Below are 22,735 nucleotides of genomic sequence, written 5' to 3' on the forward strand. Positions count from 1 at the left end.
AGTTTTAATTTGAGTTAATTATTAGGGGTGATTTTAAGGATTTTTCTCAAGAAGAACTTAATCATAAATTTAAATAATGACACATTAAATAATGTGCCACTTTGTTTTCACTTCATTTGTTGTTTGGAAGCTCTGTTAATTTTCTTTTTAGATACCAATAATTTTAATTTTTAATTTGTGTTTTGTTATTATTTATAATATGTCCATTCATATTTTATTGTTTGTTTATTTATTTATTTGTAGTAATTTTAGTCTGAAAGTAAATAAAAAAAATAGATTGCAAACAAATAATAAAAATAAATAAATAAATAAATAAATGAATAATAAAGATCAAATAAAATGTTTTAATTAAATTACTGACCCGTGTTGTACTCTTAAAATAAAACTATTACATTGTTTTATGTTAACTGAAATAAATTAATTTATTCAAACTTTTATTTCAGCTAGTTTCCGAAGCAATCTATTTTTTTTAATTTAGTTTCAGACTAAAATTACTACAAATAAATAAATGAATAAATTATTCATTTGTTTTTGATGCCTAATTTTATCATAAATTTGATTAATTTCCAGGTTATTAGAAAATAGCGTTATTTTAATCGTGTTTAATATAGGGAAAGTGGAATGGCCCATTTTAGATTTCAGTTAATGTTTATTTAATTTAAGTTAACACGTTTTTTTAATTAGTTTTAATTTGAGTTAATTATTAAGGGTAATTTTAATGATTTATCTCAAGAAGAACTTAATCATAAATTTAAATAATGACTCATTAAATAATGTGCCACTTTGTTTTTCTCTCATATAAATTTTATATTTCTTGTTTTAATTCTCCTTTTAGATGCCCATAATTTTAATTTTTAATTTGTGTTCTGTTTTGTTATTATTTTAATATGTCAATTCAGTTTTTATTATTTGTTTCAATTTATTTTTATAGTAATTTTACTCTGAGACTAAATGCAAAAAAAAAAAAAAAAAAAAAAAAATGCTTTGGAAACTAGCTGAAATAAAAGTTGGATTAAATTAATTTATTTCCGATAACATAAAACAATAGTGTAATAGTTTTAGTTGATGCAAACAACACTGGTCAGTAATTTAATAAAAAAAAAAAAATTTGATCTCTAATATTTAGTTATATATTTATCTATTTTTGTTTTTGATTCCTAATTTTAACGTAAATTTGATTAAAAATTAACCACTTTGGTTATTAGAAAATAGCATTAATTTAATCATGTTTAATATAGGGAAAGTGGAATGGCCCATTTTAGATTTCAGTTAATGTTTATTTAATTTAAGTTAACACGTTTTTTTAATTAGTTTTAATTTGAGTTAATTATTAGGGGTAATTTTAATGATTTATCTCAAGAAGAACTTAATCATAAATTTAAGTAATGACTCATTAAATAATGTGCCACTTTGTTTTTCTCTCATATAAATTTTATATTTCTTGTTTTAATTCTCCTTTTAGATGCCCATAATTTTAATTTTTAATTTGTGTTCTGTTTTGTTATTATTTTAATATGTCTATTCAGTTTTTATTATTTGTTTCAATTTATTTTTATAGTAATTTTACTCTGAGACTAAATGCAAAAAAAAAAAAAAAAAAATGCTTTGGAAACTAGCTGAAATAAAAGTTTGAGTAAATTAATTTATTTCCGATAACATAAAACAATAGTGTAATAGTTTTAGTTGATGCAAACAACACTGGTCAGTAATTTAATTTAAAAAAAAAAAAAATTGATCTCTAATATTTAGTTATATATTTATCTATTTTTGTTTTTGATTCCTAATTTTAACGTAAATTTGATTAAAAATTAACCACTTTGGTTATTAGAAAATAGCATTAATTTAATCATGTTTAATATAGGGAAAGTGGAATGGCCCATTTTAGATTTCAGTTAATGTTTATTTAATTTAAGTTAACACGTTTTTTTAATTAGTTTTAATTTGAGTTAATTATTAAGGGTAATTTTAATGATTTATCTCAAGAAGAACTTAATCATAAAATTAAATAATGTGCCGCTTTGTTTTCACTTCATTTGTTTTTCTCTCATATATAAATTTTATATTTTCTGTTTTAATTCTCCTTTTAGATGCCCATAATTTTAATTTTTAATTTGTGTTCTGTTTTGTTATTATTTTAATATGTCAATTCAGTTTTTATTATTTGTTTCAATTAATTTTTATAGTAATTTTACTCTGAGACTAAATGCAAAAAAATAAAAAAATAAAAATGCTTTGGAAACTAGCTGAAATAAAAGTTTGATTAAATTAATTTATTTCCGAAAACATAAAACAGTGTAATAGTTTTAGTTGATGGAAACAACACTGGTCAGTAATTTAATAAAAAAAAAAAAAAAAATTTGATCTCTAATATTTAGTTATATATTTATCTATTTTTGTTTTTGATTCCTAATTTTAATGTAAATTTGATTAAAAATTAGCCACTTTGGTTATTAGAAAATAGCATTAATTTAATCATGTTTAATATAGGGAAAGTGGAATGGCCCATTTTAGATTTCAGTTAATGTTTATTTAATTTAAGTTAACACGTTTTTTTAATTAGTTTTAATTTGAGTTAATTATTAGGGGTAATTTTAATGATTTATCTCAAGAAGAACTTAATCATAAATTTAAATAATGACTCTTTGTTTTCACTTCATTTGTTTTTCTCTCATATAAATTTTGTATTTCTTGTTTTAATTCTCCTTTTAGATGCCCATAATTTTTTTTTTTTTTTTTAATATGTCTATTCAGGTTTTATTATTTGTTTCAATTTATTTTTATAGTAATTTTACTCTGAGACTAAATGCAAAAAAAAAAAAAAAAAAAAAAAAATGCTTTGGAAACTAGCTGAAATAAAAGTTTGATTAAATTAATTTATTTCCGTTAACATAAAACAGTGTAATAGTTTTAGTTGATGAAAACAACACTGGTCAGTAATTTAATAAAAAAAAAAAAATTGATCTCTAATATTTAGTTATATATTTATCTATTTTTGTTTTTGATTCCTAATTTTAATGTAAATTTGATTAAAAATTAACCACTTTGGTTATTAGAAAATAGCATTAATTTAATCATGTTTAATATAGGGAAAGTGGAATGGCCCATTTTAGATTTCAGTTAATGTTTATTTAATTTAAGTTAACACGTTTTTTTAATTAGTTTTAATTTGAGTTAATTATTAAGGGTAATTTTAATGATTTATCTCAAGAAGAACTTAATCATAAATTTAAATAATGACTCTTTGTTTTCACTTCATTTGTTTTTCTCTCATATAAATTTTGTATTTCTTGTTTTAATTCTCCTTTTAGATGCCCATAATTTTTTTTTTTTTTTTTAATATGTCTATTCAGGTTTTATTATTTGTTTCAATTTATTTTTATAGTAATTTTACTCTGAGACTAAATGCAAAAAAAAAAAAAAAAAAAAAAAATGCTTTGGAAACTAGCTGAAATAAAAGTTTGATTAAATTAATTTATTTCCGTTAACATAAAACAGTGTAATAGTTTTAGTTGATGAAAACAACACTGGTCAGTAATTTAATAAAAAAAAAAAAATTGATCTCTAATATTTAGTTATATATTTATCTATTTTTGTTTTTGATTCCTAATTTTAATGTAAATTTGATTAAAAATTAACCACTTTGGTTATTAGAAAATAGCATTAATTTAATCATGTTTAATATAGGGAAAGTGGAATGGCCCATTTTAGATTTCAGTTAATGTTTATTTAATTTAAGTTAACACGTTTTTTTAATTAGTTTTAATTTGAGTTAATTATTAAGGGTAATTTTAATGATTTATCTCAAGAAGAACTTAATCATAAATTTAAATAATGACTCTTTGTTTTCACTTCATTTGTTTTTCTCTCATATAAATTTTGTATTTCTTGTTTTAATTCTCCTTTTAGATGCCCATAATTTTAATTTTTAATTTGTGTTCTGTTTTGTTATTATTTTAATGTCAATTCAGTTTTTATTATTTGTTTCAATTTATTTTTATAGTAATTTTACTCTGAGACTAAATGCAAAAAAATAAAAAAATAAAAATGCTTTGGAAACTAGCTGAAATAAAAGTTGGATTAAATTAATTTATTTCCGATAACATAAAACAGTGTAATAGTTTTAGTTGATGCAAACAACACTGGTCAGTGATTTAATTTAAAAAAAAAAAATTTGATCTCTAATATTTAGTTATATATTTATCTATTTTTGTTTTTGATTCCTAATTTTAACGTAAATTTGATTAAAAATTAACCACTTTGGTTATTAGAAAATAGCATTAATTTAATCATGTTTAATATAGGGAAAGTGGAATGGCCCATTTTAGATTTCAGTTAATGTTTATTTAATTTAAGTTAACACGTTTTTTTAATTAGTTTTAATTTGAGTTAATTATTAAGGGTAATTTTAATGATTTATCTCAAGAAGAACTTAATCATAAAATTAAATAATGTGCCGCTTTGTTTTCACTTCATTTGTTTTTCTCTCATATATAAATTTTATATTTTCTGTTTTTATTTTCTTTTTTAGATACCCATAATTTTAATTTGTGTTTTGCTATTATTTTAATATGTCAATTCAGTTTTTATTATTTGTTTCAATTTATTTTTATAGTAATTTTACTCTGAGACTAAATGCAAAAAAAAAAAAAAAATGCTTTGGAAATTAGCTGAAATAAAAGTTTGAGTAAATTAATTTATTTCCGTTAACATAAAACAGTGTAATAGTTTTAGTTGATGATAAACAACACTGGTCAGTAATTTAATTAAAAAAAAAAAATTGATCTCTAATATTTAGTTATATATTTATCTATTTTTGTTTTTGATTCCTAATTTTAACGTAAATTTGGTTATTAGAAAATAGTGTTATTTTAATCATGTTTAATATGGGGAAAGTGGAATGGCCCATTTTAGTTGTTTTTTTTGCAACTGCAAGTTGTTTTATTGATCAAACCCTGGATTTTTCTCCACAGTCAGAGGGGAAATCAGAGGGATTTATGGGCGGCTCTACAGAAGGTTGTGGTTCCCATTTACTGCACCAGCTTCCTGGCTGTAGAGGAAGACGAGCAGCAGAAAATCACCTGTGTAAGATCATCCATCCTCATTTGTTCCCATTTGCAGCTTCATTATGGTGTCAGTTGCAGAAAAACGAGCTGTTGTTCTTCATGTTTTCAGCTGCTGCAGCTCTGGGAGAAGAAAGGCTACTTTGACGACGTCACCATTCAGCAGCTTCAGAGTCCGGCTCTGGGCCTCAGACAGTATCAGGTACAGCTCATGCTCTCAGACATGTTTGTTTGGTCGCTAAATCTGGAGGATGTGCATCTCATCACATCTCTGTTGTGTCTGGTCCAGGCGTCGCTCATGAGAGAGTATGCACCAGTGGTGCGGCCCATCCAGATTTTCTTCCAGCAGCAGATCCAGACGCTGAAGACGCGACACGAGGAGTTTGTAAACAATCTGAAGCGGCAGCAAACGGCGGCGGGAGCTGGCATGAATACACAAGTGAGCTCTCAGCCTGGTAAAAACACATAATATAATTTAATTGGTATCATTACTTACGCTTCCAGTCAAAAGTTTGTGAACAGTACGGTTTTCATGTTTTTCAAAGAAGGCTCTTCTGCTCACCAAGCCTGCATTTATTTAATCTAAGATACATCTTTGAAAAACAATAAAACTTAAATATTTTTACTCTTAATTTAAATATTTAACCCTTATGTGTTTTGGGGGACGTTTTCGTCCACTGAGGGGTGCTGTCGAGTCTTAATTTGGCCACAACTTTTTCTCTGTTAAAGCAAATGGAATGATTTTTGGTGTCTAATCTTATTTTGATGCACATTTTGGGAAAATGCTTTGAAATTTTTCAAAAACTCAACAGTACACTGTGGGCAAATTTACTACCCTTTCGTTGTGTTTCGTGGCTGAAAACAGCCACTGCTTTAAACTGCTGTAAAAATCTATCAGATAAATATTTTTGTCAAATTTTTTTTGCATAAATCTATTAATCAACCTCAGTCCTGAATCAAGAACTCAGCATTATATGGTGTCATGGCTTTGCAATCAAAAGATGTGGTTATAATGGAAGTCAATGGGGCAAAAACAGCCACAAACAATAAATGAGGGATAAAAAATGAAAATCTGATGCTGCGCCAAAACTAACAATGCATGAAAGCCAATGTTCTTACTAATCTTTCACATGTCCAAGACTGTTAAAAAGGTAAAAAAAAAAAATCCAGGCCACAATTACCTTTTATATTGAAAATTAGTAATTTTTTTTTTTCCCAAATCAGTTACATCATTTAGGAATTTGGCAATTAAAGAGTTAAAATCCAGATTTTTTTTTTAAACATTTAGTATTTTTGAGCAGGACTGAGGTTGATTAATAGATTTATGCAAAAAAATGTGAAAAAAAAATATTTATCTGATACATTTTTACAGCAGTTTAAAGTAGTGGCTGTTTTCAGCCACGAAACATAACGAAAGGTTGTAAATTGAAACAGTGCACAAGGGTTAAAACTGTATTCATGTGATTTCAGAGCTGAATTTTCAGCATAATTACTCCAGTCACACGATTCTTCAGAAAGCATTTTTAATATTTTGATTTACTGCTTAAAAACATTTATTATTATTATGTTGAAAACGCCTGAGTAGATTTTTTCTGCTAAACAGAAAGTTCAGAAGAACAGCATTTATTTGCAATAGAAATCTTTTTGCGTCACATTACACATGTCTTTTTCATCACTTGTGTTCAATGTAAAGCAACCTCGCTAAATAAAAGTATTAATTTCTGACTTATAATTCTTTGAAAGAATTGCACTGACTCCAAGCTTTTGAATGGTAGTGTATAATGTTACAAAAGTTTATTTCAGATAAAGGCTGATCTTTGGCTCTTTCTATTCAACAAAGAATCCTGAAATATGCACTCAACTGTTTTAAATATTGGTAATAATAATAAATCAGCATATCAGAATGATTTCTGAAGACTGGAGTAATGATGCTTGAAATTCAGCTTGGATCACAGGAATAAATGACACTTTAACATACTGTCACATACAAAAATGGTGCTTTTAAAGTGTAATACTATTATATAGTATTGCAATTTTTCCATTGCACTTCCGGGATATATTCCTTTTTCGAATGGCCTTAAAAATCGCCTCATTTTTTTTTTGCGATATACACTGTTGTTTTCGTCAACGATGACGATGACGAAATCATTTCGTTGACGCCACTTTTTTTCATGACGATAACGAGACGATGACGAGATAAAAATGGCTCGTTGATGACTAAAACATGACGAGACGTGTGTGAGTTTTCGTTGACGAGACGAGAATAGACGAAAATGTTAGTGGGTGGTCCGTCAGACGTTTAAAATGCATGACATTTCCGCTTATTGTGCATGCCAATTAAAACTTAAAAAGTATCTGACGCTATGGCGTTTTAGCATTAAATACTCTTTGCTATACTAGTATGGCAAGCCGTTTTAGCATTCCATCCTTGTTTGTCTTTTATGTTCTAAAACATTCCTTCATTATTGTAATTATTGGTGAAAATAGTCGATCCGGAAGCTCACATTGTGTTGAACTATAGATCTGCTATTTTCAGAACTTATAAGTGACACTACCCAACAGCAAAATACTTACTGACCTACATTAATTTGTTAAAAGACTACTTTTTCCCTTTTTTTTTACTAAAACTAGACTAAAACCTTTTTGACTTTTCGTCGACTAAAACTAGACTAAAACCTTTTTGACTTTTCGTCGACTAAAACTAGACTAAAACCTTTTTGACTTTTCGTCGACTAAAACTAGACTAAAACCTTTTTGACTTTTCGTCGACTAAAACTAGACTAAAACCTTTTTGACTTTTCGTCGACTAAAACTGGACTAAAACCTTTTTGACTTTTCGTCGACTAAAACTGGACTAAAACCTTTTTGACTTTTCGTCGACTAAAACTGGACTAAAACCTTTTTGACTTTTCGTCGACTAAAACTAGACTAAAACTAGACTAAAACCTTTTTGACTTTTCGTCGACTAAAACTAGACTAAAACCTTTTTGACTTTTCGTCGACTAAAACTAGACTAAAACCTTTTTGACTTTTCGTCGACTAAAACCTTTTTGACTTTTCGTCGACTAAAACTGGACTAAAACCTTTTTGACTTTTCGTCGACTAAAACTGGACTAAAACCTTTGACTTTTCGTCGACTAAAACTGGACTAAAACCTTTTTGACTTTTCGTCGACTAAAACTGGACTAAAACCTTTTTGACTTTTCGTCGACTAAAACTAGACTAAAACCTTTTTGACTTTTCGTCGACTAAAACTAGACTAAAACCTTTTTGACTTTTCGTCGACTAAAACCTTTTTGACTTTTCGTCGACTAAAACTAGACTAAAACCTTTTTGACTTTTCGTCGACTAAAACTGGACTAAAACCTTTTTGACTTTTCGTCGACTAAAACTAGACTAAAACCTTTTTGACTTTTCGTCGACTAAAACTAGACTAAAACCTTTTTGACTTTTCGTCGACTAAAACTAGACTAAAACCTTTTTGACTTTTCGTCGACTAAAACTAGACTAAAACCTTTTTGACTTTTCGTCGACTAAAACTAGACTAAAACCTTTTTGACTTTTTGTCGACTAAAACTAGACTAAAACCTTCTTGACTTTGTCGACTAAAACTAGACTAAAACCTTTTTGACTTTTCGTCGACTAAAACTAGACTAAAACCTTTTTGACTTTTCGTCGACTAAAACTAGACTAAAACCTTTTTGACTTTGTCGACTAAAACTGGACTAAAACCTTTTTGACTTTTCGTCGACTAAAACTAGACTAAAACCTTTTTGACTTTTCGTCGACTAAAACTAGACTAAAACCTTTTTGACTTTTCGTCGACTAAAACTAGACTAAAACCTTTTTGACTTTTCGTCGACTAAAACTAGACTAAAACCTTTTTGACTTTTCGTCGACTAAAACTAGACTAAAACCTTTTTGACTTTTCGTCGACTAAAACTAGACTAAAACCTTTTTGACTTTTCGTCGACTAAAACTAGACTAAAACCTTTTTGACTTTTCGTCGACTAAAACTAGACTAAAACCTTTTTGACTTTTCGTCGACTAAAACTGGACTAAAACCTTTTTGACTTTTCGTCGACTAAAACTAGACTAAAACCTTTTTGACTTTTCGTCGACTAAAACTAGACTAAAACCTTTTTGACTTTTCGTCGACTAAAACCTTTTTGACTTTTCGTCGACTAAAACTAGACTAAAACCTTTTTGACTTCTCGTCGACTAAAATTGGACTAAAACCTTTTTGACTTTTCGTCGACTAAAACTAGACTAAAACCTTTTTGACTTTTCGTCGACTAAAACTGGACTAAAACCTTTTTGACTTTTCGTCGACTAAAACTAGACTAAAACCTTTTTGACCTTTCGTCGACTAAAACTAGACTAAAACCTTTTTGACTTTTCGTCGACTAAAACTAGACTAAAACCTTTTTGACTTTTCGTCGACTAAAACTAGACTAAAACCTTTTTGACTTTTCGTCGACTAAAACTAGACTAAAACCTTCTTGACTTTTCGTCGACTAAAACTAGACTAAAACCTTTTTGACTTTCGTCGACTAAAACTAGACTAAAACCTTTTTGACTTTTCGTCGACTAAAACTAGACTAAAACCTTTTTGACTTTTCGTTGACTAAAACTGGACTAAAACCTTTTTGACTTTTCGTCGACTAAAACTGGACTAAAACCTTTTTGACTTTTCGTCGACTAAAACTGGACTAAAACCTTCTTGACTTTTCGTCGACTAAAACTAGACTAAAACTTTTTTGACTTTTCGTCGACTAAAACTAGACTAAAACCTTTTTGACTTTTCGTCGACTACAACTAGACTAAAACCTTTTTGACTTTTCGTCGACTAAAACTAGACTAAAACCTTTTTGACTTTTCGTCGACTAAAACTAGACTAAAACCTCTTTGACTTTTCGTCGACTAAAACTAGACTAAAACCTCTTTGACTTTTCGTCGACTAAAACTAGACTAAAACCTTTTAGACTTTTCGTCGACTAAAACTAGACTAAAACCTTTTTGACTAAAATTGGACTAAAACTATCACATCTAGAAGTGACTAAAATTTGACTAAAACTAAGAAGCATTTTAGTCCAAAAGACTAAGGCTAAGACTAAATCTAAGATGGTTGTCAAAAACAACACTGGCGATATATTAGATTTCATTAAGATGTTTTCAATTCACAATTACAATTTGTGCAATTCGAAGAGTAATGGAAATGGAGCTATTGTCTTTCTTGAATTTATATGGTGTTATTCTCGCTGTTATGTGATGGTGTGTGTGTGAGGGGGGGAAAAATATTTGATCCTCTGCTGATTTTGTACGTTTGCCCACTGACAAAGAAATGATCAATCTATAATTTTAATGGTAGGTTTATTTGAACAGTCAGAGACAGAATAATAATAACATTTTATTCAATGCATTGAGTCTCCTTTGCAAAACATGACTTGCACTTGGTGACACAACCCTTGTTGTCAATCACAAGCAGCGACTTCTGTCAGACGTTTTTATCCAAAGCAACTTAAGACAAGCAGGTTACAATTCATTTTAATGCAGTTAATATTATTTTTAATATGGTACATTTCTTTGCTATCTAATCATTTATGATTTTGTCTGTTGTCATATATTTAACACGTTTTGGTTTTGATTTTTTAAGAGGTAATATCTAATTTTAGATCCTACTAGTTCATTAAAAACCTACTTGGAATCCCCACGATATCGGCCACCCCTTTCCATGCCTCATTTTTTTTTTAATTTATGTCTCTGTATGTGGGCATATAAAACAGGGCAATTGCTAACGGCAAGAATTAATTTCTCCTCCATCACTGCTGGAGCTGAAAGGAGAATGATCACATAAGCCTATCGTCTTCGTTCCTATTGGCTGTCGCTCCCGAAAGTCGCTCTTCATTTGCATAAAGTTGAGAGATTCTGAACTTTGTCGCATCGCTGGACACGCCCACATCCGCTGCCGCTCTCGTCGGCAGAAATCGCCAGCTCTCCATTGAAATGAATGGGATCGCTTCGCTTTGTCGTCGCGTGTCGCGTGTAGTGTGAACGGGGCTACAGAGGTCAGATGTTTCTTGTAGTTGGCCATCAGGCTTGCACACATCTCAGGAGGGATTTTGTCCCACTCCTCTTTGCAGGTCCTCTCCAAGTCATTAAGGATTTGAAGCTGACATTTGGCAGCTCGAACCTTCAGCTCCCTCCACAGATTTTCTAGCGGATTAAGGTCTGGACACTAGCTAGGCCACTCCAGGACCTTAGTGTGCTTCTTTTTGAGCCGCTCCTTGGTTGCCTTGGCCATGTGTTGTGAGTCATTGTCATGCTGGAATAACCATTCACGTCCCTTTTTCAATGCCCTGGCTAAGGAAAATCGTCACTTTGATGTGGTGCAGTTGTCCTGTTCCCTTAGCAGAAAAACACCCCCAAAGCATTTTTCCATCTCTATGTTTGACGGTGGGGATGGTGTTCTTAGGGTCAAAGGCAGCATTCCTCCTCCTCCAAACACGCCGAGTTGAGTTGATGCCAAAGAGCTTGATTTTGCTCTCGTCTGACCACAACACTTTGACCCAGTTCTCCTCTGAATCATTCAGATGTTCATGGGCAAACTTCAGACGGGCCTGTGCATGTGTTTTCTTGAGCAGGGGGACCTTGTGGGTGCTGCATGATTTCAGTCCTTCACGGCGTAGTGTGTTACCAATTGTTTTCTTGGTGACTATGGTCCCAGCTGTCTTGAAATCATTGACAGGATTCTCCCACGTAGTTCTGGGCCGGCTCCACGAGGTGAGATCTTACATGTGGCCCCAGACCGAGGGAGATTGACAGTTATTTTGTTTCTTCCATTTGTGAATAATCGCACCAACTGTTGTCACCTTCTCACTAAGCTGCTTGGCGATGGTCTTGTAGCCAATTTCAGCCTTGTGTAGGTCTTAGGGATGGCTCGACACCACAATTTTGACTTCGGTACGATACTAGGATCTAATACCTTGGTATCGATACCATAGGTAAAAAAAAAAAAGGAAACAGGCAAATATAGGTGAATTGAAAACTCTATGAACAACTGTGCAAAGAAATTGTTACAAAAAAATAATAAAAACTACAATTTTGATTTTAGAAGAAACAAAACTGAAGAGATCTAATTAAAATAAAGTAATCTCTTAATATATGTGACCCTGGAGCACAAAACCAGTCTTAAGTCGCTGGGGGGGTATATTTGTAGCAATAGCCAAAAATACATTGTATGGGTCAAAATTATTATTATTATTTTTATGGCAAAAATCGTTAGGAAATTAAGTAAAGATCATGTTCCATATAGATTTTTTGTAAAGTTCCTACTATAAATATATCAAAATGTACTTTTTTATTAGTAATATGCATTGCTAAGAACTTAATTTGGAGAACTTTAAAGGTGATTTTCTCAGCATTTTGATTTTTTTGCACCCTTATATTCCAGATATTCAAATAGATGTATCTCGGCCAAATATTGTCCTATCCTAACAAACCATACATCAATAGAAAGCTTGTTTATTCAGCTTTCATGTGATATATACACCTCAGTTTTGTAAAATTTAACCTTAAGGCTGGTTTTGTGGTCCAGGGTCACATATTTTTATCACAAAGAAAATGTGAATGCAACCAGAATGCAACAACAACAGAGTAGAGGATACAGGTTGGATTGTGATTTTGGGACTGAATAAAATGGGTTCACATATATACATATCTTTTCAGTCTTTACTTTTTTTTGCTAGCTCCTTTGACCGCCGCAGAGCGCATTTCATCGGTGTGATCCATTGCCGTTTGTCTGTTATCACGCTTGCCGGTTTTACGCCAGTTTGCGGGACACTGAAAAATCGGAACAGCGGATGAAATACCGAACTGAGCAAACTTTTGATATTGTACCGTTTAAAAAAAAATAAATAAATACCGGTATTTTCACAGTACGGGTATACCGCACATCCCTAGTAGGTCTACAGTCTTGTCCTTGACATCCTTGGACAGCTCTTTGGTCTTGGTCATGGTGGAGAGTTTGGAATCTGATTGATCGATCACTTCTGTGGACAGCTGTGTTTATACAGGTAACAAGCTGAGATTAGGAGCACTCCCTATAAGAGAGCTTGTGACCTGTATGGAAGTCACGTGGGAGTCAGAAATCTTGCTGATTGATAGGGGATTAAATGCTTATTTCACTCATTAAAATGTAACTTTTTTGGACTATTTTGTTATTCTGTCTCTGACTGTTCAAATAAACCTACCATTAAAATTAAAGACTGATCATTTCTTCATCAGTAGGCAAATGTACAAAATCAGCAGGGGATCAAATATTTTATTTTCCCTCACTGTATGTGTATATACCTGAACCCGACAGCATCGTCCAACATTCCCTCCTCTAAACAGGGCTGGTTCAATGCGCAGCACAACATACCGGTGTGGAACCCGCAACAGCCTGTGAGTCAAACAAACACTTGAATATCTTACAGTTCTTATGCTGTTTTCAGCTGTGTATTAGTACTAACTCGCTAACTGATAACATCTGGATTACACACTTAAACTCCAAATATTAGGTATTTGTAATTAGTATACTATGTTTTAAAATGCTCATAATCAGATTACTATGTTATTGCTTACGTTTTACTTGCGTAATGTCAGTAATTTTTTTGCAATCAATTAATTCTAAAAGAGTATCAACTTTTATTAATTTTAGAAATATTTGTATTAAAGCCTTATGATATTTAGTCGACTAAAACTAGACTTAAACAAAAAAAAAAAAAAATTCAGATGACTAAGATACAGTGTTGTTTTCGTCAACGATGACGATGACGAAATCATTTCGTTGACGCCACTTTTTTTCATGACGATAACGAGACGATGACGAGATAAAAATGGCTCGTTGATGACTAAAACATGACGAGACGTGTGTGAGTTTTCGTTGACGAGACGAGAATAGACAAATGTTAGTGGGTGGTCCGTCAGACGTTTAAAATGCATGACATTTCCGCTTATTGTGCATGCCAATTAAAACCGGAAAATATCTGCCGCTATGGCAAGCCGTTTTAGCATTAAATACTCTTTGCTATACTAGTATGGCAAGCTGTTTTAGCATTCCATCCTTGTTTGTCTTTTATGTTCTAAAACATTCCTTCATTATTGTAATTATTGGTGAAAATAGTCGATCCGGAAGCTCACATTGTGTTGAACTATAGATCTGCTATTTTCACAACTTATAAGTGACACTACCCAACAGCAAAATACTTACTGACCTACATTAATTTGTTAAAAGACTACTTTTTCCCCTTTTTTGACTAAAACTAGACTAAAACCTTTTTGACTTTTCGTCAACTAAAACTAGACTAAAACCTTTTTGACTTTTCGTCGACTAAAACTAGACTAAAACCTTTTTGACTTTTCGTCGACTAAAACTAGACTAAAACCTTTTTGACTTTTCGTCGACTAAAACTAGACTAAAACCTTTTTGACTTTTCGTCAACTAAAACTAGACTAAAACCTTTTTGACTTTTCGTCGACTAAAACTAGACTAAAACCTTTTTGACTTTTCGTCGACTAAAACTAGACTAAAACCTTTTTGACTTTTCGTCGACTAAAACTAGACTAAAACCTTTTTGACTTTTCGTCGACTAAAACTAGACTAAAACCTTTTTGACTTTTCGTCGACTAAAATTGGACTAAAACTATCACATATAGAAGTGACTAAAATTTGACTAAAACTAATAAGCATTTTAGTCCAAAAGACTAAGACTATGACTAAATCTAAGATGGTTGTCAAAAACAACACTGCTAAGATATGACTAGAACTAAATTGCATTTTAGCCAAAAGCCTAAATCAAAATTAACACTGACCTTGCAGTGTCATTTTTTTTTTTTTGCATTGATTTCAGATTTAAAATGTTTCTGACCGTTTTTAAAAAGTTCATTTTACTAATTTAAATATTCAATCCAGCACTGATACTAATATACGTTTGCAGCTGCCGCTTGACCCGACTCAAGCCCTGCCCCCCTGTCCACCCTGGAACAGCCAAGAGGGCATGTGGAACGAGCAGCGGAACCCCAACTGGGGTGGCCCTCGGGACGGGGGCCCCACAGGCCCCTGGAGCGGCCAGTTCAACCAGCTGCCATGGAGCAACCAGTCAGATCAGCCGCCACTGTGGGGCCAGAGGGAGCCTCCTTTCCACATGCAACATCCGTCGCATTTCTGCGGGCCGTCCCCTCCACACCAGCAGTCGCCGCCGTTCAGCCAGCCACCGGCACACTTCATGCAGGACAAGGTTCCTCCACAGCATCACTTCGAACGACCCCCGTATCCGCCGCACCATTTCAGCCACCCGCAGGAAGACTTCCCTGGAGGTGAGACTTCAACGTTTCTATTCAGAAATCTGCTAAAAGTAGGGCTGAGTGATAAATCGATAATGATGATTATCACACAATATTAATTTCCTCAATAAATGATAAGAGCTTGGTAAATGTTGCGGCAAAGGCGGAAAAAAGAGTGCTAGTCAAAGCACGCCACTCAGACCGTTTATCCACTTGGATCAAAGTCGAAACGGCAGCACAGCGCAAACTTGACTAGAGCTGATGAGTCTTTTGGTCACTAAAGAGCGCTGTGAGATCCAGCGTGAGGCAATTGAAATTCAGTGAAGAATGAGTCACTCGGTTTAAAGTCGGATGAAACTGCGCTGACAAACAGGAGAAACACTGTGTGCAATGAGACTGTCAGAAGGCTTTGTAGTCTACAAATCGCCCTCATTCACCATAGATTTACTGCAGTAGCACTAACTGTACAGCAGTGTTAATTTTGACAGCAATCTTTAATGTAGTTTTAGTCGTAGTTTTTTGACTAAAATGCCATTAAGTTTTAGTCTAAAACTCATTATGTATGTTTCGTAAAAAAGGGTTCATCGGGTGCAAAACTAACTTTTCCAAGCTGTTTGAACATTAAAGGGATGGTTCGGAGTAGAATTGACTTCATTGCTATGCACTCCGAAGCCCATGTAAATACCCCATCCGAAGTTATTTTTACATTAGTCAAACATTTATGGAGATATTAGAGTTTTTCGAATTGCTTGTTACAGGAGTGAATGGTATATGTGATGTATCTCGTAAACTGCACCACTAAACGTGCAAGTAATCTTACCAAACTTGTGCAGTAGTGTAAATAGGTTATGTACTCACAAAACGCTGCATCGGAACATTTTTAAGTCCACCATGAGTGTTTTAAAAACACGTTTTACCCGAGAACTACTAGTCTCAAAAACTACAAATGGCGACACGTCGACGTCACTTCCCTGGTTTGAAAAAAGCACGTAAAAGTCCTCCTACAAGTTGACATGCACACAGATGTAGTAGATGGACTTTTACGTGCTTTTTTCAAACCAGGGAAGTGACGTCGACTTGTAGTTTCTGAGACTAGTAGTTCTCGGGTAAAACGTGTTTTTAAAACACTCATGGTGGACTTACAAATGTTCTGATGCAGCGTTTTGTGAGTACATAACCTATTTACACTACTGTACAAGTTTGGTAAGATTACTTGCACGTTTAGTGGTGCAATTTACGAGATACATCACATGTACCATTCACTCCTGTAACAAGCAATTCGAAAAACTCTAATATCTCCATAAATGTTCGACTAAGGTAAAAATAACTTCGGATGGGGTATTTAGATGGGCTTCGGAGTGCATAGCAATGAAGTCAATTCTACTCCGAACCATCCCTTTAATGTGTGTTGGTAGTTTGTGTACGCAACCACCCTACAATGATAAAAATCCACCCAGTCGTATTTTTTTTTTAATCTTTAAAAGTAATATCCCCTTTTTAAAATCAGTTCATTCTTAGCTTCTTGTCAATGTGACGAAATACATTTGATTGACATGAGCGCCTTACCTTAGCCCCGCCCTCACCGAGCTGAAACTGTCTGAATACGATCCTCACTGTGTCGACTCCGGTGCAGAGAAAAACTCTAATTGAGCCATTGAGGTGTTCTGTTGTTGGATGTAATAATGAACATAGCAGTAGTCATTTACTACTGACATCTGAGCCGCTGAAGACGCAGAAGTTTAACGTTACTTTCGTTTTTAAATGGAAAGAGCCGATCCCGATCTACATTCGCATCTATTTTCATGCGAATTGTTCCTGATGCAGCTTCACCCACAGCAGAAGTGAGAATAAGGGTTTTTATGCATCTTTGCAAATGGCCTTTCTTAATAATGTGCTTGTTGGCAAGTTTCGCCGATAAATGCAGCTAAACGCGGCTAAATGCGGCTAAAGTAAACATAATCCCAGAGAGGGGCGGGGCGAGCAGAGCTCGCTGACATTTAAAGGGGCCATGTCTTAAAATGATCTGAAATTTTGCAGAGCCGATTTTGACAAGGTAAACGGTTTTTTTTACACTACTATTGAGAATTTTTAACCAAAGAATATTAGAGACTTTTCATTAAGACCCTAAAGAATCATTGCGTAACTTGTGGAAAATGGCCATCCGATGACCCCTTTTAAAGTTTTATCATGATAGACAAAGATTTAACTGCTGTGATGTGCAACATGCCCTTATATTGAAATTGAAAGGCTAATTGTGCATTCTTGTTTACCACATTCTTCACGCTTTCAAGCAGACATTTATGTAAATAAATTTAGATTGATCTTTGCTAGGGCTACTAAAGTGACTCGGTCAAGAGCGGTGGGTGATTTTCTGTCTTTCTTTTGTTGCTTGATTAACATCAATGCCACAGACAATAGCAACTAAATATGCCAAAACCGAACGCATGGATGCATGGATACACGTCTTAGTCTCCCAATTGTTTACGTTCACCTAAGATGTCACCGGTTGTGTTTACGTGAATGCTCATCAAAACAAATTTGTGTATTTCTCCATTCAGGAGACATGAAAGAGTAACTTACTCGTGTGCTGTGTGAGAGTCGTTGAGAAAACTGGTCAGAAAACAAAAAATTATTCGTCGATGAAATGAACACTGCTGCACTGTGGTATTGTGTCAGAAATGCATATTTGTGTCAAATGTTATTATATTATGAATGTAGACATGTATTAATTGTAATAAAGGAGGAGTAATAGAATATAATTACAGTATTTGTTTTTGCTTAAGATAAAGCATTTATGCATTTATACTAAATGTATTTGGACTACTGTTTTTCCAACAAAAAACAGTCCTAAGCAGCACGGGTATATGTGACCCTGGACCACAAAACCAGTCTTAAGTCGCTGGGGTATATTTGTAGCAATAGCCAAAAATACATTGCATGGGTCAAAATTTTTGATTTTTCTTTTATGCCAAAAATCATTAGGAAATTAAGTAAAGATCATGTTCCATGAAGATTTTTTGTAAAATTCCTACTGTAAATATATTAAAATGTAATTTTTGATTTGTAAAATGCATTAAGAACCTAATTTGGAGAACTTTAAAGGTGATTTTCTCAGTATTTTGATTTTTTTGCACCCTCAGATTCCTGATATTCAAATAGATGTATTTCGGTCAAATACTGTCCTATCCTAACAAACCATACATCAATAGAAAGCTTATTTATTGGGCTTTCATATGATGTATAAATCTCAATTTTGTCAAATTTTACCTTATGACTGGTTTTGTGGTCCAGGGTCACATATTTGTTTTATATATTAATATTGTAATATATGTAATATTGATTTTTTTTCTTTTATGGCAAAAATCATTAGGATATTAAAGGGATAGTTCACCCAAAAATGAAAATGTGATGTTTATCTGCTTACCCCCAGGACTTCCAAGATGTAGGTGACTTTGTTTCTTCGGTAGAACACAAACAAAGATTTTTAACTCAAACCGTTGCAGTCTGTCAGTCATATAATGGCAATTAATGGTGACCAAATCTTTAGGAGTATAAAAAAACATACACAGGCAAAACCAAGTTAAACCCTGCGGCTCGTGACGATGCTTTGAGGTATTAAGACACAAAACGACTCTTAAGAAAATTTGACCCTTATGACTGGTTTTGTGGTCCAGGGTCACAAATCATCTATTTTCCAAACAAAAAAACAAATAGAGTCATAAGAAACAAGTAGTTGTTAACCATTTCATAGTTAACAGACAGTTGTTGTTAATAAGGCAAATTGTTTTCTGATTTTGTTGTGCCCGTTTTATTTTTATTAAAAATTCTGATTTTGTTTGAACTATTTTGACTTGGCATAAGTAGGACTTAAATGCCCAGGTTACTCCTTGCTTTATGCAATGCATAATTTATTGTTCTTCTTACCAGAGATCGGTCCACTTCCTCATCACCACCCCGACCAGAGGATTTCTTCTCCTGAGTTGTCTGATCCTGGGATGTCTGATTTAGGCGAAAACCTGTCTCACGTCATTCCGGACGACCCCTGCCTGTCCAACGTGCCCTACTTTGACCTTCCTGCAGGACTCATGGTGCCACTTGTGAAGGTGATTTTTACATTTGACATCCGCTGGGAAAGTAGATAATTGTTTTTGTCAGTCTCATCTTAGATGTGACTTAAAACTTTCTCTTTAACCATAGCTTGAAGATCATGATTTTAAGCCTCTGGACCCCAAAGACATCCGCCCACTGTCCCCAAAACCTCACAGTGACCGCCTGCTGGCTGCGGTGGAGGCGTTTTATAGCCAGCCGTCCCACGACAGACCCAGAAATAGGTGACGCCAATGTGACAGAGTTTTTTTTAAAAATTGTTTTTATTTAAAATTTAATTTGTAATGACATGAAAACAATCATTTTTCCAGTGAGGGTTGGGAACACAATAATCTGTACGAGTTCTTCCGGGCCAAAACGAGAGCGAGGCGGAAAAAGGAACAAGAAAACTGCAACAGGTGGGGAAGAAATGAACTGTTGTAATGTATTCTATCAACTATTTTAAACTATTAAGGTGAGAAACTGCAGTTGAATAGGGTAAAAAAAAAAATTATACTAAACACAACAAATTTTAGAACAACTTGAACTAAAATTAAAATGGGAGCTGAAAATATATAAAAAACTAATTTGAAATGCTATGATAGTATACTACAATTATTAAAACTAAAACGGACATCATAATGTGCTAAATATATAAAAAAAAGATAAATATAACAACATAACATTGGTAAAATTTTAACATTTAAAATGAAAGCTGAAAATAATACAAAAATCAAAATATGAATAAGTGCCATAATCGTATACTGAAATAGTTGAAATCTAAAAAAAAAACACTGCATATAAATATACAAACTAATAAAAATGACAAAATTATAACAATTCAAATGAATGAAGGAAATAAAATGTAATACATTTCTTAATTTAGATTCTCACTCTAGATCCCAATCCAGATCCCGCTCTCGTTCTTGCTCCTATCCCAGCCATAGGAAGTTGTTGAACAGATTTTTGACTTTCTCCCATAGGAGCAAGAGTCGGTCCAGATCCAAGTCCCGAAGTCGCTCCCACTCCAGGTGTGGCACTGGATCACGCTCCAGATCCAAGTCCCAAACTCGCTCCCGCTCCAGATCACGCTCCAGATCTCACTCCAGATCAGTCTGCACATCCAAGTCCCAAACTCGCTCCCGCTCCAGATCACACTCCAGATCTCGCTCCAGATCTCACTCCAGATCACTCTGCACATCCAAGTCCCGAAGTTGCTCCCGCTCCAGATCTCGCTCCAGATTACGCTACAGATCACTCTCCAGATCCAAGCCCCGAAGTTGCTCCCGCTCCAGATCACGCTCCAGATCTCGCTCCAGATTACGCTACAGGTCACTCTCCAGATCCAAGTCCCGAAGTTGCTTCCGCTTCAGATCACGCTCCAGATTACGCTACAGATCACTTTCCAGATCCAAGTTCCGAAGTCGCTCCCGCTCCAGATCACTCTCCAGATCCAAGTCCCGAAGTCGCTTCCGCTTCAGATCTCGCTCCAGATTACGCTACAGATCACTCTCCAAATCCAAGTCTCGAAGTCGCTCCAACTCAAGATCATGCTCCAGATCAAGATCTCCAGACAAGAGGTGTCACCTTCCAAAATCAAGCAATCAAACGCCACCGTAAGTCGATCTGCTTTTGTTTCTCAAATCCAGTTTGCTGCTTTTTTTTTTTGTGATCCTTTCTGCATAGTTTTTTTTTTTTACATTTTATTTTGTATTATTTGAAAGTTAATTATTATATATTTTTTTATTAATCATAAAAAATATTCAAAAGGAGTAACTGTGACATTTTTATTTTGTGAATTTATTTATTTATTTATTTTATTTTATTTTCACTCATCACTAGCTCTGAAATTTAAATCTAAACCAATCCTCCAAAATCCCACTACAAAGTATATTATTGTATTTTTGGTCACAAATCTTCTCCGTATTGATGTTGACCTTTATAAGTTAAATATTGTAACTAAAACTAAATTTGAAAAAATTTAAAAAAAGTGTATTCCATCCTGATTGAAATGTTTATGATTGTATTTATTTATTTATGCATTTATTATTATTGTTTTTTTTTGTCCGATAGTTTTTTCCTCCACATTTACTTTGACCTTCATAAGTCAAATTTTGTGACTAAAGCTGCAGGATTGAAAAAAATAAATAAAACAAAAATGATTAGTGGTTTAATTATTGCTGTCATGCCATCTGACATAAAAATTGTTTAAATTAAAATAAATGCATACAAATGAATGCAGATTTTGCCTGATAACGATCATTCTACCTAATAAATATAAGTAAATTGATCCAATCCAAATAGCGATTTAGCATGACGTTGACATGAAATATGGTCTCTCCACAGCTCCACACCTGGTTTGGGTTCAGGCCCTGCTGTGTTACCTGCTGACCTCAGGCTGGGCGAAGAAAACAAGGGCTATCAGATGCTCATGAAGATGGGTAAGTGATCAATGAACACTGCATAAACAACTTTCTTCATTGATGCAGCACTAAATCTTCTGTTCATTTTGCAGGCTGGAGCGGATCAGGAGGTCTTGGTGCTAAAGAACAGGGCATTCAAGACCCTATCAAAGGAGGAGACATCCGGGACAAGTGGAACAAGTATAAAGGAGTGGGAGTCCCACTGGACGACCCATATGTAAACTACAGGCGAAACAAAGGCTACCATTTTGTCACAAGGAGGAAAGAACGAGAAAAAGGTGTTGGTGTGTGTAAAAGAGACCCTAATGTTAGCAGATGTTTTGGCAAGTCAATCATCACTAATACTGATGCCAATACTTAGAGTTAGGGGTTTGTTCTAATAATTAAACTCATTAATTATGACCAAGTATCTTTTTTGTCCTCAGTAAGCAGAGACCCACAGGATCCCCCCAGCACAGAGTGATCACCCATCACACATGGTCTGTATTTTTTTACTGTAGATGTCATAAAGCTGTTTTTCACATTTGTTTGGACAATTTATCTTGTTCCTTTTTGTAGTAAAAGGCATCCAAGCATTATGTTGTAACTCACAGAGGTGTCAGTGTCACCGCAAACATTTTTTGATTAATCTCAGAGACTGTACAAGCAAAATAAAGACACTTTAAAAAGGACACAATGTTTATGTAACATTTTATTTATGCATGAATGATTAAAGTAAAGCACGATGAACAGATCCTGAAAAATGGCTGTTTATTTTGGGCATGTTATTGCATGAACAATGTTTGAGAAAAATTTGACTGTTTATGATTTGTAGACAATGCATCCAAAACTATTCATTCA

The 22,735-nt window shown here is 33.4% G+C and overlaps 1 protein-coding gene across 1 annotated transcript; it reads left to right on the forward strand.

The window, feature by feature from the left end:
• The first annotated feature begins 4,734 nt into the window (after window positions 1–4,734).
• Window positions 4,735–22,671, forward strand: LOC141338930 (calcium homeostasis endoplasmic reticulum protein-like). The gene is made up of 13 exons (XM_073844544.1): window positions 4,735–4,750; window positions 4,934–5,082; window positions 5,173–5,262; window positions 5,350–5,499; window positions 13,455–13,505; window positions 15,041–15,419; window positions 19,314–19,489; window positions 19,584–19,717; window positions 19,805–19,891; window positions 20,456–21,088; window positions 21,819–21,913; window positions 21,988–22,179; window positions 22,321–22,671. Exons 1-13 carry the CDS (start codon window positions 4,735–4,737, stop codon window positions 22,356–22,358), a joined length of 2,190 nt encoding a protein of 729 aa, XP_073700645.1. The 3' UTR covers window positions 22,359–22,671.
• Window positions 22,672–22,735: the final 64 nt, after the last annotated feature.

This window comes from Garra rufa, chromosome 7 (assembly GCF_049309525.1).
Source record: "Garra rufa chromosome 7, GarRuf1.0, whole genome shotgun sequence".
Classification (NCBI taxonomy): Eukaryota; Metazoa; Chordata; class Actinopteri; order Cypriniformes; family Cyprinidae; genus Garra; species Garra rufa.